Raw genomic sequence first — 17,223 nt, 5'->3', positions numbered from 1 at the left:
GCCCCTGGGACACCTATCTGGGGAGTGACTTTGGCTGCTGTTGCCTTCCAGTGCTCCCGTCCTGGTGGCTCTGGCCCTGATTGAGAGCGGGATGAAGTACGAGGACGCCATCCAGTTCATCCGACAGTAAGTGCAGCGGCCTCTCGGTGTCAGGGGCAGAGCAGCCCTTCCTTCTGCAAGGGAGTGGAGACACCTGGCATGTAGAATAGAATCATGGAGTTGGTTGGAAAAGACCTTTAGGATCACTGAGTCCAACCACTCACCTCACACTGCCAAGTCCGTCACTAACCCATGGCCTCAGTGCCACAGCTACACGGCTTTGCAATCCCTCCAGGGATGGGAACTCCTCCACCTCCCTGGGCAGCCCATTCCAATGCTTAATAACCCTCTCAGTGAAAAAGTTCTTCCTAATCTCCAATCTAAACCTCCCCTGCAGCAAGTTGAGGCCATTTCTTCTTGTCCTCTCACTTGTCACTTGGGAGAAGAGGCCAACACTCACCTCACTACAACCTCCTGTCAGGGAGTTGTTGTGAGTGCTCCTGTCTGCCCTCAGGCTCCTCTTCTCCAGGCTGAACACCCCCAATCCCTCAGCTGCTCCTCACAGCACTTGTGCTCCAGCCCCTTCCCCAGCTACCAGCTACACCCCCAGGTACTTTTCTTTTCCTGGAGCCAGTGCCTGGGGTTGTTGTGGCCCAAGAGCAAGACCCAGCTCTTAGCCTTGTTGAACCTCATGCAATTAGTCTCAGCCCATTGATCCAGCCTGTCCAAGTCCTTCTGAAGAGCCTTCCTACCCTCAAGCAGATCAACACTCCTGCTCAGCTCGATGTCTTTTGCAAACTCACAAAGAGTGAACTCCATCCCCCCATCCAGATCATTGTTAAAGATACTAAACAGAACAGGCCCCAACAATGAGCCCTGGGGAAAACCCCAAGCACATCCCAGGGTTTTTTCAGGGCAACAGATTTGCTTTTCTCTCCTTTTTAGGGGCACTGGGGTGGGTCAAGAAAAGTGAGGGCCAGCATTGAGCCCCCTGTGCCTCTACAATAGGGCTGCAGGAGGCTGGAGCAGCAACCAGGAGCATCCCTGTGGGATTTTGGCGCCTGGTTCTCCATGCTCTAAGGTTCAGAGAGTTGAGCAGAGAGGAACCTCATGAGGGTCAACAAGGACAAGGGCAGAGTCCTGCAGCTGGGAAGGAACAACCCCCTGCACCAGCACAGGCTGGGGATTGACCTGCTGGAGAGCAGCTCTGCACAGACACACCTGGGAGTGATGGTTGATAATAAACTGACCATGAGCCAGCAATGTGCCCTCGTGGCCAAGAAGGCCAATGGCATCCTGGGATGCATCAAGAAGAGTGTGGCCAGCAGGTTGAGGGAGGTTCTTGTCCCTCTCTACTCTGCCCTGGTGAGGTCTCATTTGGAGTCCTGTGTCCAGTTCTGGGCTCCTCAGCTCAAGAGGGACAGGGAAGTGCTGGAGAGAGTCCAGTGCAGGGCCACCAAGATGATCAGGAGAATGGAACATCTTCCTTATGAGGAAAGGCTGCGGGAACTGGGGCTGTTTAGTCTGGAGAAGAGGAGACTGAGGGGGGATCTCATTAATATTTATAAATAAAAGGGTGGGTGTCAGAAGGTTGGGACATCCCTTTTTTCTATAGTAGTTAGCAACAGGACAAGGGGTGATGGGATGAAGCTGGAACACAAAAAGTTCCACTTAAACATAAGAAAAAACTATTTCACTGTTTCAGTGAGGGAGCCCTGGCACAGGCTGCCCAGAGGGGGTGTGGAGGCTCCTTCCTTGGAGGTCTTCAAGACCCACCTGGACATGTTCCTATGCGACCTGATCTAGGTGACCCTGCTTCTGCAGGGGGTTTGGACTGGATGATCTGTTAAGGTCCCTTCCAACCCCTACCATTCTGTGATTCTATAGAAGTGAGAAAGCTGGTGAGATCAGTACCCATCTCCATCCCTAGAGGATACATACAGCTGCAGCCTCCAAAATGCCTTACCCTTGCAGGCAGGGGGTGTTGAGGGTTGTGTTTGGGCTGTGGGGTGTGCTGCCACACCCCTGACTGTGCCTGCCCTTCTGTGTCCCCGCAGGAAGCGCCGAGGAGCCATCAACAGCAAGCAGCTGACCTACCTGGAAAAATACCGACCAAAGCAGAGACTCCGATTTAAGGACCCTCATAACCACAAGAACAAATGCTGCATCATGTAACCTCAATGACCTCTTGCCAAAATCCGTGCACACAGACCTTCCCCAACCCTCAGGCACTCGCACGCATCCCACTCCCTCACCTCCTCGCTCAGCCCCACTGAGCACCCCACACGTCACCCCACTGCTGGGGCTGAGGGGGAACACAGGGCTCCACTGATGTGTTCCAGCACCCACAGCATGGTTGTGTGCGACAGACATCCCAAACACAGGCTGCTCTCTCCAGATACAGCCCCGAGGAAGGAAGGTGGTGCTGCCCTGTGACTCCTGGCATTAGCAGATGATGAGCTCACCTGACAGTTCTTCGTCGCCTTCCTCCTCCTCCCTTTCCCCTCCTGTTGCACTGAGAGGATGGGTGAAGGGTTGGGGGGATGCAGGCAGAGCTGTGCCAGCTGAGAAGGGATGGGGAGCAGGAGGGCTGGAGCACCCCCAGGAAAACCCTTTCCCACCTTTTCCCTTTAATTAAGGGCTGCAGCAGCGGGGATGGAGGCAGGGAGGGCACAGTGGCCTTCAGGGGGGAGATGGTGATGGCAGGGAGAATTGAAGGGGGCTCCTAGCCTGGTGCTGGCCACATGGCCATGGGAAGGGCTGAGCAGAGTCCCTTCCCAGCACCATTCCCTTTCTCCTGGCCACTCTACCACTCCTCCATCTCCTCATTGCTGTGATGCCAGCCAGGGTGCTGCGAATGGGGCTCGTTGGGGGCTGCAGCAAAGGCACTGGGAAATGTAGGGACTGTGGCAGGGCTCTCAGCCCCTCAGCTTTGCCAAGGTGCAGGGTCAGCACCGAGTGTCCCCCAAAGTGTGGGGTGCTCTTATTTATAGCTTCCAAATTCAATGCACAGGGTGGTGGGTTCTCTCCTGTCGTGTCCCCATCGCTGAACCATGGCTGCGATGCCCCAGGGGACACAATGTGCATCTCAGGGCACATCCACGTCCTCCACTGCTGTGTTGGCTGGCCAAGGGGCTGGGCTGTAGCTTTCCTGGTGGGGGGGGGATTTTGGGTGCTCCTGGCAAGAGCACATCACCAAATTTTGCACCTGCCTTTCTCACATCTGCCTGGCACCCCAAACCCCTCCCCTGGCACGTGCCCTGGTGGGTTGGACTCAGAGCTGCCCCTGAGCTGGGACGTGAACCACCTCTCAGCTCTCTGCCTTTGAAGGCTTGCAGCAGCAGTGGGCACGGAGGGGACATGGGGCTGGGTTGTTTGGGTTTATTTTCTTTTGACAAGGATAAGAAGAAATTTGCTAATTAAAGGAAAAAAAAACCAACTTGAAAGCTTGTCTTCCACATGTGCTCTGGCCTTTCTTTCTCCCATTGGAACTCCCCATCTGCTGTCACCAGGGCAAGGTCCAAGGCTCTGGGTGTCCTTTGGGCTCGCTGCTGCTCACCCCCTTGGCTGCAGAGGGTTGTAAGTGTTGGGGCAAGGAGGGCTGTCCACCTTGAGAAGCCTTCAGGTGTGCCCTATGTTGGCTGTCTCTAAAGGTTTGTGTGCCTTCTGACTCTCCAAACATGTTTGCTTCAGAAGGTTCATCTCCTGGGAGGAATCAACAGAATCTCAAGGGTTGGAAAGGACCTCAAGAGCTCATCCAGTGCAACTCCTCTGCCAGAGCAGCAGCACCTAGAGCAGGTCATACAGGAACTCATCCAGCTGGGTTGGAATGTCTCCAGAGAAGGAGACTCCACAGCCCATCTGGGCAGCCCCTGCCAGTGCTCCCTCACCTGAATAGGGAAGGAATTCTTCCTTGAGGGAGGCTGGTTAGACTCCTTCAGTAGCTGCAGATGGGTAGGGGACAGCTTCCTGCCACCACACACAGGCAGAGTCTGTGCTTGAAGCTGTTTCTAGTGCCACTCCTCTCAGGATGGGAGCCAGGGCCATCCCATGGGACATGGCTGTGGTATCACAGGAGTGGTACCTCCATGTGTGGCCCTGGAATCGTCACACCACACACCTCAGGCCTGTCCAAGCCTCCACAGTGAGGCACAACCCTGTGTCACTTGAGTTTCTTCTGCCCCATTCCAGAATGGTGATTCTTGTGTCTGGTGGGAAAGGCAGCAACAGTCAAAGGGCCTGTGTTGGGTGGGAAGGGTGAGAAATTGGGCTGATAAAAAGACCTTGTATTACAGCAGTCCCCTGGATGGGTCACCATCCCATCCCCTTCTTGCCTGAGTGTGTGCTGCTGCTAAAATAGGTTCTGCTTTGTCCTCAGGGGTGGTAGGAGGTGGCTTGGCATCGCCATTGGGATGGCACCAAGCCTTATCCAGGAGACCTCATGGTCCCATGTGCTCCCTGGTGACAACAGGCTGTGCTGTGACTTGCAAGGAGTTTAAGATGAAGTGATGGGAACTGTTGCTTTGCAAGCTTGGAGATGTTTCTACCCTGGCAAGAGGAAGAGAAATGTTGTCATCCCTGGGGACAGGGGTTTGAATTCAGCCTCCTTTAGCTGTAGGAACTTTGCATCTCCCCCATGCAGGGTTTAATGGTGAAAGGTTCAGATCTCAGCTTAGTGGGCTTGTTATGGAGGGGGACAGGCTTTACAGTGCTCTGCTTGCCACCTTAAAAATGGAGACACTGTAGCCTAAGAGTAATCCTTGACCTGGCCCAATCCATATGGCCAAATCCTGAGCGCCTCAGCCTGGCAGAGCAGCATCTTGATACCCCTCAATATTGTGAGTCACTGCAAAAGGAAAACCAAACAAAACCCAAACCCTGCTGGTGTAATTGTCCTACTTGCTTTTCTCTGGACATCTTTCCCTCCCCCATCCTGGACCTTCCTGTTCCCTCCCACGTGCTGCTCCATGCACAGGATGCCTTGGCAGCCCAGGAGGTGCTGGTCTCAACTGAAGGGCTGGAACCAGTTCCAAGCTTTCTCTGGGTTGGACTGCCAAATATCTGGGGCTTTTTTTTTAGTAACATAATAGGTTTGGGATTAGACATCTCAAAAGAGCACAGTTCTCTCACCAGTTGGAGGGGAAAGGTGAGTCTCAGAAGGTGCATGACACCAGAGCCAAGGGCTCTTAGTTTGGGCTGGTTTGGGGATCTCTCCTTGCAGGCTAATCCTCTTTTCACCTCAGAGGCCAAAATGTTGAAAGGAGAACCTTAAAAATCTGACATATCTGCTGATTCTGGTCCTGCTCCAGTTGCCTCCATCAGGTTGTGGCCTATGTCATAGGGAACAGACACCCTCCATGGCTTTGGCTACAAACCAACCACCTCATCCTGCCCTTCTCTGCAGAACAAAAGGCAATGAGGCACCCCTGTCCACCTCCCCCACCCCCTCCATGGAAACCTTCCAGCTCTCCATACAGCAGGGAAGCTCTGACCATCCAACCAAGGGCTTGTAGGCTTTGCCCAGAAATCACTCATGACTGAACCTCTCATGGGGGAGTAAATCTAAGCAGGTATTTGTAGCTGTGTCCTCTCACCTGTGGCACATGTGTGTGGCCTTACCTGTGTCCCTCCTGTCTGCCAGTGGGATGCAGCACGTGGTGGGGGCAGGGGTAGGGCTGAAGGCAATAACAGCCCTCACAAATGGCCAAGTTTTTCTTTAGGAAAAGCCTGGGGATGTGTATGTAAAGACTCTGCATCTGTAAATTCATATTCTGGGACTTGCAACAAGGCTGACACTGGAGCTTGGGCTCAGAGCTTCACATGAGGGGGGTTTATGAATAACAGATTTCCCAAGGAAGCAGACAGTCTTCCTCTATCTACAATAGAACCAGTTTTGGGGGTTTTCTTTCATTTGTTTCCATTGGTTTGGTTTGGTTTTTATTAGTCCCAGGGGGAAAGCACAGAGGGACAGTCGTGACTTCCACGCAGTTTCCAGGCTCTTCCTCGCTTCCAGCAAGATGGGTAGGTGCAGTTTGAGGGTTGCATTTGGAGGGGATACTGTCTGGTGGGAGAAAAATGTGGCTGGTTTCTCTGGGCAGGGGGTCAGGAGCCAGCTGTGATCCTGCTCACAAGCTCCACCAGCCATTCCTGGGGAGGGGGAGCCTTTCACTCTGCTCAGCTTCCCTTAGATGATGCTCTCCCAATGAACTCTCCTCTCCCCTGCTGTTCCTGTGCAACAAAGAGCTGCATATTTTCCTTTTTAACTCTTTGGACTATTGTAGTAGTATGTAGATTAAGCCCAGATGACTTCTTCTTTTGCTTTCTTTTTGTTTTTGTTTGGTCTGAGCCACAGCTCCATTATTACACCCAAAGCTTTTGGAATGGGGCAGCATCACCTTGGCCATGCAGATGAGATACAGCATCTTGACACTTCATAACCTTTTTAAATGGAAACATGGCTGTTTACTCACATCTTGTGTAACAAGGTAAAGAAAAACCAAGAAATGTATGCCTTTAGTGATCACTTCTCTCTTTTCCCTTGAGTTTTATGAACTTGATGGTGGTTACACTCCAGCAGTGAAATAAAAAGTGTTCACTGTTTTATACATCCCTGTGTGCTGCTGTGCTGCTAAAGGGGACTCAGCAGCACTGGGGATGCAGTTTGTACATCCCTGTGTGCTGCAGCAGCACTGGGCAGGCAGTTTGTACACCCCTGTGTGCTGCAGCAGCACTGGGGATGCAGTTTGTACACCCCTGTGTGCTGCTGTGCTGCTAAAGGGGACTCAGCAGCACTGGGGATGCAGTTTGTACACCCCTATATGCTGCTGTGCTGCTAAAGGGGGCTCAGCAGCACTGGGGAGGCAGTTTGTACACCCCTGAGTGCTGCTAAAGGGGACTCAGCAGCACTGGGGAGGCAGTTTGTACACCCCTGAGTGCTGCTAAAGGGGACTTAGCAGCACTGGAGATGCAGTTTGTACACCCCTGAGTGCTGCTAAAGGGGACTTAGCAGCACTGGAGATGCAGTTTGTACACCCCTGAGTGCTGCTAAAGGGGACTCAGCAGCACTGAGGAGGCAGTTTGTACACCCCTGAGTGCTGCTGTGCTGCTAAAGGGGACTCAGCAGCACTGGGGAGGCAGTTTGTACACCCCTGTGTGCTGCTAAAGGGGACTCAGCAGCACTGGGGAGGCAGTTTGTACACCCCTGAGTGCTGCTAAAGGGGACTCAGCAGCACTGGGGAGGCAGTTTGTACACCCCTCTGTGTGCTGCTGTGCTGCTAAAGGGGACTCAGCAGCACTGGGGATGCAGTTTGTACACCCCTGTGTGCTGCTAAAGGGGACTCAGCAGCATTGGGGATGCCGTTTATACACCCCTGTGTGCTGCTGTGCTGCTTACAGGGTCTCAGCAACATGAGGGAGGCATAGGCAGAGCTGAGCTCCAGCCAAGGGACAGTGGAGGGCTGGATGAAGGAGAGGTCAGGGTCCTGCTGCCTTCCCTTGGCTGGAAGCCTCAGCCCATTCCCATCCCCTTCCAAATATGTCTCAGCTATTCCCTGAGTTCTGTTCCTCCTCTCATCCCATTCCCTTTTCCTGGGAGCTCTGCATAGGCCACAGAGGTGGCTTGGAAAGGGTCAAAGTGGTTTAGACATTGGGGTATGCTGCCCTGGGAGGTGATGGAGTCCCAATCCTCAGAGATTGTTTAGCCCAGACAAGAGGAGATTGAGAGGAGAGCTCATCAGCACTTACAAGTACCTAAGGGATGACTGTCAGGAGGATCAGGTGACACTGTTTTTCTGTAGTGTCCAGTGACAGGACAAGGGGTAATGGGCATAAGCTGGGACACAAAAGGTTCCACTTAAGGAGAAACTTCTGAGATGTTGAGGTGAGGGAGCCCTGGCCCAGGCTGCCCAGGGAGGGTGTGGAGGCTCCATCTCTGGAGGTTTCCAAACCCACCTGGGATGTGTTCCTGTGCCCTCTGATTGAGGTGAACCTGCTTTATCAGGGGGTTGGGCTGGATGAGCTCTAGGGGTCCCTTCCAGCCCTCTGTGAGTCTGTGTGACAGATAAAGTGGTACCCGAGGCTGAGAGAATTTGCCCTGTGCCAAGGCAGGTGCTAGGGGTGCACCCAGGTCTCCAGGTGCTCACATAAAATCCTTTACCCATGGGCTGCTCTCTGTCCCAAACAGCATGGGCACTGCATGTTCCATCTCCAACCCTTAGCAAAACACCATGCAGGTTTTCAGCAGCCTGCATGCCAGGCAGCTCACACTTCCAACACACCCCTGGCACAGTCACCATGAGCACAGCAGGGCCAGGAGCCAGCACCTCACCAGAGAGGGTCCAACCATCACAGCATTTCCTTCCAATCCAAGTGGCTTCTTCTCCAGAAGAGGACCTGGCAGTGGGGAGACCCTGGAGCTGTTCTGCAGCCATGGACATGCCTTGGCTGAGGGAGCTGTTGCTCACTCAGCAAAGTGTGGTGTGGCTTTTAAGTACCCCCCTCATCATCAAACCATTGGCATAAGCAGAGCCCACACACACCCTGATCCTGTGTCCAGTGTGTCTCAACTGATGTAGTTGGGCAAAAGGCTCCAAGATGCATTTACCCCTCATGGAAAGAGTTGACCTCATGGCAAGGCTGTAGGGTGCTGTTGGACAAGCTGCCCAACTGAGAGCCCTTTTTGTGCCTCCAACAGGCCATGGCTAACATATTATAGCATGCAAGAGCCTGGCTGCTTGAGATCATGTGTGCAGTGGGCAGCCCTTGTGCCAGAAACTCTCCAAACACCCAGGTGTGCCTTGGTATGAAGGAGCAATGGGTGGAATCAGCTCCTCAATATGCATCATTCACCAGCACAAACACACCTGCCAGGGACACTTGGGTTAGGGAGATCTTGTAGCTGGAGATGTGATGGCTGCTTCTCCCTCCCTTGCTGCTTCTCCTGTTATAGACCACTTTAACAACTAAATGTATTGGGTGGAGAGAAGCTGCTCACACTCTGAGGTCTTGGGGCAGTGTCTCCCAGTTGAGCAACACAAGACATACTGGCCTCAGTTGACACAGGAAGGTAAACTGGGTGGACTGGTCACCACACCAGCAAGGAGGAGCCAGGTTGAGTATTAGGGTAGAGTTTTAGCTGTGAGATGGACTTTTAGAGGAAGGACATGGAGTTCAAGCCCTTGGAGGACTTCTAAGAACAGGATTTGAGGTTGGGATGGGAAGATGACCTAACCCCATGAATGCTTTGTGGTCAGCTGTGGTCCATCCTTGCTCTTCTCTAGGCTCAGAATCAACTGAGCAAGTTAAAACTGCAGAGGCAACTGATCCCAGCAGGACACAGGACACTTGGTGGGTATCTCAGTATCTCTGCAGGAACAGGCATGTGTCATAGAATCACAGAATGGTCATCTATGGCAAAATATCTTCCCTTGCCTGGCAGAGAGGGGAGGCTGAAATGACCTTGACTCAAGGTTTTCTGCAGGAAGAGCCTACTAGGAAAAGAGGTTGGATTCAGAAGATGTGAGATGGGTTTTACTTAGCCACTCTCACCATCCAGTTCCAACTCCAGACCCCTCATTCCTGCCCCATCACTGGGACTCCTGAAGGAATCAGGCACTGCAACATCCCAGCCTGGCAGCTGAAGAAGGGAGCTCTTGGGAACCACCACAGCTCAACAGAGCCAGCAGACCTCTTGGAGACTTTGACCCTCTCCAGTGACTGTTGCCCATAACAAAGCTCTTCCAAGGAAGAACATTCAGCCAGCTCAGCCCCAGTGCTGTAGGAGTTTCTATCAGTGTTGGGTTGGACTGGGATCTCCAGAGGTCCCTCCAAACCCCCAGCATCCTGTGATTCTAGGATTCCCCCACCAAGCCATGGGGTTCAGGCTTGACCCCTTTGCTTTCTAAACTTCTACCAAGAGGAGTCTAAGTACAACTGGATTCAATCTTAGCCCCTAGCTGTAGAGTTTGGACTCTGGGTTCTGTCACTGGATCTGTTTATTGTAGCATGAGCTAAAACTCATCTTACAAGAGCAGTCCTGAGCTAGAACTCCTTACAAGAGCAGTCCTGAACCAAGAAATCCCTTACAAGCCAAGTTCCCCTCTCCTCCTGCCATGACTCCTCCCTGGTTCCTGTCATTGAGTCTGGGGTCTTCTTGTTCCTTCCTTTGTCTCTCTACACTTTCTGTTGCTTATCCTGGAGGTCTTTTTCTATTGTTCATGCAGATTTAAAATCACCTTATCTTATCTACCCTTGGGTGTTGTCAGTGGCACCAGCCAGTTAACTTCAGCTTCTTCTTTGCACTTGGGTGTCATAAGCCTTGCCAGTCTTTTGTTAACTTCCAGCAGGATCATTTCCTCCCCCTTCTTACAAGAATCCCTTTAAAGACTACTCCCAGTGCTTTGCTGCCCTGAAGTTTGTGGCTTCAGGCCTAAGCACTCATAGAGTTTACAGCTTCAGCAAACCTCAGTTCACTCCAGTTTTGCACAGCTAATTCTAATAGTCTACAATCAAGGTTCTTTTCACTCCCAAGACCCAGGTTAGAGCAGGGAAGCACTGGCCAGGGGGTTGCATGGGAAAGTGCCTCAAGGCTGCTGCAAGGTGGGGGGCCTGATGTGGCTGCTTCAAGTTGAGATGTCCTCAGGTTTGTTTACACTGCCACTGTCAGGCTGATGGTTCAGGATTAGTTTCAATGATTGAGCTGTTTGCCACAGGGTTTGTAAAGCCCTGTTTGTCCATTCCTCTACCCCAGGAATTTGAATCCAGTGACTGATTTAACCCTGCAGTGCATGGGAGCTCCCAGCACCACCATGTTCCTATAAGAGCAGTGAAAACAGCAGATAAAGGGAAGACCTATGTGGTATCTTCAGGAGAGCATGGGCTAACCTTGGTTAGATACCCAAGAGTCCACTCAGAGATGACATTACACATACCCCATCCTTTGTAAGATCTGCTCAGTGCTTCTCAGTGGCAGAGACCACCCATCAGACACCAAGACTGTCTTTATTCATGAAACCAGTTCGATTTTTAGCTCTGCCTCCCATGAGCAAGGCAGGAAGGCAAAGAACAGAGTCTCCACAGAGGCTGAGGAGCAGGAGCTGGCATGAACAGGCTGGTAAGCAAGGAATGCTGATGCTAATTGTGTGAGCTCCTGAGTAATTAAAAGGGGCTGGGTGGAGTAAGTGGGAAAAAAGGGGGAGGAAACTCCCCTCATGCTGCTGGAGGCTCAGGAAGGCTTTTCAGCCAGATGCCAGCTTGGAAGAGAGAAAGGCTGCAGCGGGGTGGTGTGGCCAGAGCTGTCCTTGGATTGCCCCAGTGCTCTGCAAGGCAGATCCCTATCTCCTCACAGGCTTTGAGCCACTCAGCTGCAAGGGGCACTGCCTCCACCCTTGTGCAATAAGCCACTGGGCCTTCAATCATCCTAATTGCTGCCTCACCTCCCAACCAAGAGGGCCAGGGGGACTTCTGAACAGCCACCCAGGCTCCTGCCTGTGCAGGCTGTCTCCTACCTGCCTGCACTCCTCTGTGCTCCTGTGCACCCCTTTGCAGGTCACACCTGCAGCTCTCTGGTAGGCTGTTGTCACTCCATGCACAGGTACTTGCCCTTCCAAAGAGAACTACTATGAAAGTCCATCAAATTGGAGTTTCTGGAAAGGTCTAAGCTGGCCACTCACAGGTCCTGGGATCTCTTCCCAACTGGTGCCACGGTCTGCAGTGCAGCAGCTTCTTCTCAGCAGAGGAGGTGGTTACCTGCAACCCCTGTGGCAGTGCCTTCAGTCCTGCCAACACCAAAATCAGTGAGATCTGCCCACCTCAAGGTGAGTGTTCACAGAGTGGTCTCATCCCTGGCTTCCTTTCCAGTCAGCAGGTATCAAGGGAAGAGTCAATGTTGGAGATCTGGGAGGGGCTGTCTCATCCTGACATGGACACTCCTTTCAGAGCTCCACCACCACAGAGAGACCCTAGATGCTCATCTCACATAGAGACACCCATGATGGAGGCACCCAAAGGTGAAGGATCACCTTGTAAGGTGATCCATGGCTCAGAGCTCACCCTGTCAGTGTCACTAACCCACCTCAGAAAGTTCTCTCTGCAGAGCCATGGGAAGCAAAGTTTGCAGGGTCTTGAGTAAAGACCAGCCATGGTGCAGGCTCATGAGACTGGCTACAAATTGCTTTGTGAGGGGCACCTTGCTCCTTGTTTGTCATGTGCTGAGCCATGATGAAACATTTCCTTGCTTGTTTTGGACAGTTGCTGGCTGTCACAGCCAACTCTGACCCTTCTTCACAGAATCTTAAGGGTTGGAAGGGACTTTGAAAACTCATCCAGTGCAACCCCCATGCCAGAGCAGCAGCACCTAGAGCAGGGCACACAGGAACTCATCCAGCTGGGTTTGGAATGTCTCCAGAGAAGGAGCCTCCACAACCCATCTGAGCAGCCCCTTCCAGTGCTCCCTCACCTCAACAGGGAAGAAATTCTTCCTTGTGTTCCTTTGGACCCTCTTGTGTTCCATTTTATACCCATTGTCCCTTGCCCTAGTGAGGCTCTCATCACTTCTCCTTGTCAACCTACTTGAGTTCAACCCTTTTGCAACATCTCCACCTGAGGACATGGTGCTGTCTGAGAGAGGACTTCCAGCTTCCCTCTGCACCCAGGGAGTCATGCACCATTATGGAGAGGCTCTGCAGCCACAGGGGGATTGCAGGGGGGGAAGGTCTCACCTTCCCCCAGGACCCCAGTGTGTGTGGATGTGAGGCACAGCAGTGTGGGAGGTGCTGCCCTGTTGGCACTGTGGTACCTGGAAACTCCCATGCTCACAGGGATGAAAATGTAGGGCAGAGCTTGGGTTGGGAAGAAGATTAAAATGTTCATAACAAACCTAACTGAAAAATCAAGCAGGGAATTAGACACTGCTTGGCAGACCCACGGTGACATGGAGCATCAGGGGTGGGTTTTGCCTGGGAGCTTTCCCTGCAAAGAGATCAAGGAGAGGAAGGAGAGACTCTTTGCCCAAATTGACATGACCACCCCCATGGCTCAGAAAGGGGGTTCTGCCAGTCACTGTTCCATGCCACAACCACAGCAAGGAGCTGTGCTGCCCTTCCTGGCCATCAAGATGATCAGGGGACTGGAGCATCTTCCTTATGAGGAAAGGCTGTGGGACCTGGGGCTGTTTAGTCTGGAGAAGAGGAGACTGAGGGGGGATCTCATTAATATTTACAAGTATATCTAAATGGTGGGTGTCAGGAGGTTGGGGCAGCACTTTTTCGATGACATCCAGCAACAGGACAAGGGGTGATGGGATGAAGCTGGAACACAAAAGTTCCATTTAAACATAAGAAAAAACTATATCACTGTTTCAGTGAGGGAGCCCTGGCACAGGCTGCCCAGAGGGGGTGTGGAGGCTCCTTCCTTGGAGGTCTTCAAGACCAGCCTGGACATGTTCCTATGAGACCTGATCTAGGTGACCCTGCTTCTGCAGGGGAGTTGGACTAGATGATCTCTAAAGGTCTCTTCCAACCCCTACCATTCTATGACTCTATGATTCCTGAGCTGCTCACTGGGGCAGAATTTAACTGTCAGAGGGAGCAAACCTGTGAGTGGCAGGAGGGGAAGAGAATTGCACAGAGCTTGGGAAGGGCTGAGTCACTCTGTCAGCATCATCACCCGAGGAGAAAGCACCTTGGCTGCCAAATAGCCACCTGGAGCTTTGTCAGCACAACCTTTGAATGAAAAAAAAAGCCCTCATGTGGAACTGACAGCCTCTCCTGTATCCCAAGGGAGAGCTACGTGTGCTGCACACAGCCAGGGAGCTCCCTGCAAAAGCAGGAGCTGTGAAAAAATGCCCTTCCCTGGCTGCAGGTGCTGGTTTCTGTTGCAACATCTCCCTTGGGGCTCGAAGAGCAGAGGAGGCTGCTGTGGCTCTCCCACAGCAACCCCAGGCAGCCTCCAGGGACGTGTCACAGCCAAGCAGGGGCTGGGTGCAAGGATGGGGGCGGGAGGTGATTAGAGAGCTGACAGCTCAGCGCAGGACGCAAGAGCTGCCTCTGCCTGGCAGAGATAACAGAGAGGCTGGCAGCACTGCTGGCTTCAGCCAGGGACTGACTCACCTAAGCCAGGGCATCTTGTCTGGATATCAGGTGGAGACAGGGAGAAGCCATGCATTGAGATGAGCTTTGATCTTGGAGGCAAACAACATCTTGTTTTGCAGCGCTGGGGCAGCCGTGGGTGACAGAGAAGGACAGACAGACAGGTTTTGGGGTGCCTGGTTCAAGACATTTGTTTTTAGTGAATGGGTACTCAGCACTCAGAACAAGGGCTGTGATAAAGTGACACCAAGCTGGGCAGGAGCATGGATTTGCTTGAGGGCAGGAAGGCTCTTCAGAGGGACCTGGCCAGGATGGATCAATGGGCTGAGGCCAATTGTGTGAGGTTTATCAAGGCCAGCTGCGGGGTTCTGCCCTTGGGCCACAACAACCCCAGGCAATGCTCCAGGCTTGGGGCAGAGGGGCTGGGGAGCTGCCTGGAGGGAAATAACCTGGGGGTGACCACATTGACTGGCTTTTGTTGTATTTCCTTTCTTTATGCTCTCATGAATCAGATTGTAGATCAGACTGTTCTTTAACAATGAGCCTGTTATTAGCCTGACATCACTCCTAGACATGTCTGGCCCACAAAGGGAGTTGAGGTGCTCAGCAGGCTCCTGAGGCTTTAGCACCACTTTGGTACAGGCTCTGGAGACCAGGAGGAGATTTTGGCCCATGCATCAAAGCTTTTGTGTCTTGCATGGAACTGAGCTCTAGCCTTGCTTGGGTTGAGCCTGAAGCAGCTGTTTTGCATCCAAGAACCCATTTCCTTATTGCATCCTGAAGGTTTTAGGAAAGCTGAGGTAGTAAATATAATGGCAGCATGTAAACTCCCAGGGGCTCACTGTATCTCCCTGTGGCTGAGGAGAGGAGGTGAGTGCATTGAGCCTGGGAGCTTCACTCACCTCTCTGAGTTGTTGGAGGTGTGCAGCCACGGTGAGCCTGCAGCCTCCTTCTGTGTGAGAGCAGTATGTGGTGATGTCTGATGCTCAGGCCCTGGGACAGCAGGGCTCAGGCTGCCCTGAGAAGTTTAGGAAGCAACACCAGTATTTCTAAAGCATCAAGCCCTACTCAAAATCGAGGGGTGAAGCAGAGGATCTGCTGAGACCACTGGACCAGTCCAACTGTCCTGTACCATTTGCATACAGTCCTTCCTGTTGCTTCATCTCAGGCTTTGCTGGGGGCTGTTTGGCAAGGAACTGCCCTCATTTTATACCACATGTGCAGCTTCCTCCACAATCTGGACTTGAATTCCATTGAGCCCCTTGGAAACCCCTGAAGTTTCAGCATCAAAGAGAAGATGCTTCAGGTTTTGGACCAAGACAGATCCTGGTGCCCAGTTCCACCACTTTCTCCTCCTGATCTGACATCTCCCCCCAAAACCTTCTCCTCTCACAGCCTTTGTTCAAGCAAACTCACTCTAAAACATGCCAGCAGGGAGTCAGCCTCCCAGCCCTGCTCTCAGCCTGCTGCTGGAGTAAAGAATCCCTGTCCTTAAAGACAGAACCTTCAACAAAAGACAGGGAAACAAAACCAACATACAACCAAAACCAAGCTCCTCTGCAGCCTGACCTTTTCTCATCTGTAAGGGGCTGCCAAAGCAAACTGCACCGTGGGTCCTTCCCACTCCCTGCCTCTCTCCTCAGGTTCCTCCCTGCCCCAGCTCTGCCAGTCAGGGAGACAATGCAGGCATCTCTTGGGGTGGTGAGGGCAGCTTTCTCTGCTTTCATCCAGAGAGAGGGTCTTGGTGTAGGGTGGGATCTGCAGTTCCTGGCAGATGGGACAGCGAGGGAAGGTGGAAGAGCATCCACAGCCTTGGTGGTGTTGGAAGGAGCAGAGGGGATACATGTAGTTTAAAAAATCTTGTCTCCTCCAGGGCTCATTCAGGCCACTACAGGAGGAAAAAACAAAAGAGAAAATAATCCCCCTGTGAATGGCTGGTGCCAGCTGCCAGAAACAGTGCTTGGCTCTGGGCTGTGCTTGCCTCAGCAGAGCCTGACTCGTTTTTGCTGCCTTTCACATCTCCCCACTCAGCTAACAAGCTTCTGAGGACATAAGCTGAGCTTGAGCATCTGAGAGTCCTTGTCCTGACTGTGGCAAGCCATGGCCTCTCTGCCTGCAAGCACACAGCCAGGGCTTGTCCACATCAGACAGAGCTGGCTGCCTCTAATTAGCAGCGGGTGATAAATCCAGGGGGGAGATGACAACCCAGCGGGATGAATCCAAGCATCCTGTCCTTTCAGTTCTCTTCCTCCCATCACACACAGTCAGGCTTGCTGGATTCTGTGGCAATAAGCCACCTCCTCCCTCATCTGATGGACTCACCAAATGGGATGTTGCTTTCACAGAATACCAAGGGCTGGAAGGGACCTGGAAAGCTCATCCAGTGCAATCCCCCTGCCAGAGCAGCAGCACCTAGAGCAGGGCACACAGGAACTCACCCACCTGGGTTTGGAATGTCTCCAGAGAAGGAGCCTCCACAGCCCATCTGGGCAGCCCCTGCCAGTGCTCCCTCACCTCAACAGGGAACAAATTCTTCCTTGTGTTTCTCTGGAACCTCTTCTGTTCCAGCTTGTGCCCATTGCCCCTTGTCCTATCATTGGCCATCACAGAGAACAACCTGGCTCCATCCTCCTGACACCCACCCTTTATGTACTTGTAAACATGAATGAGATCCCCCCTTAGTCTCCTCTTCTCCAAGCTAAACAGCCCCAGCTCCCTCAGCCTTTCATCAGAAGGGAGATGCTCCACTCCCTTCATCATCTTTGTGTCCCTGTGCTGAACTCTCCAGCAGCTCCCTGTCCTTGAACTGAGGGGCCCAGAACTGGACACAAGATTCCAGATGTGGTCTCACAAGGGCAGAGTAGAGGGGGAGCAGAACCTCTCTCACTCAAGCTGCTGCCCACAGCCCTTCTAATCCAGCCCAGGATGCCATTGGCCTTCTTGGCCACGAGGGCACGTTGCTGGCTCATGCTCATCCTGCTGTGCTCCAGGACCCCCAGGTCCCTTTCCCCTACACTAGTCTCTAACAGTTCATTCCCCAGCCTGTACTGATACATGGGGTTTTCTTTCCCAGATGCAACACTCTACACTTGCCCTTGTT

The 17,223-nt window shown here is 52.7% G+C and overlaps 1 protein-coding gene across 1 annotated transcript in view; it reads left to right on the top strand.

Moving 5' to 3' along the window:
* Window positions 1-3,551, top strand: part of PTP4A3 (protein tyrosine phosphatase 4A3) — a 46,193-nt gene extending 42,642 nt beyond the window's left edge. Inside the window, exons 5-6 of the mRNA XM_061994947.1 lie at window positions 52-126; window positions 2,097-3,551. Coding sequence (XP_061850931.1) covers window positions 52-126; window positions 2,097-2,214 — 193 coding nt within the window. The 3' untranslated portion in view covers window positions 2,215-3,551. The remainder of the gene's footprint in view (window positions 1-51; window positions 127-2,096) is intronic.
* Window positions 3,552-17,223: the final 13,672 nt, after the last annotated feature.

This window comes from Colius striatus, chromosome 4 (assembly GCF_028858725.1).
Source record: "Colius striatus isolate bColStr4 chromosome 4, bColStr4.1.hap1, whole genome shotgun sequence".
Lineage (NCBI taxonomy): Eukaryota > Metazoa > Chordata > Aves > Coliiformes > Coliidae > Colius > Colius striatus.
Note: the sequence above shows the minus strand (reverse complement) of the source record. Positions and strands in the feature narration are given on the sequence as shown.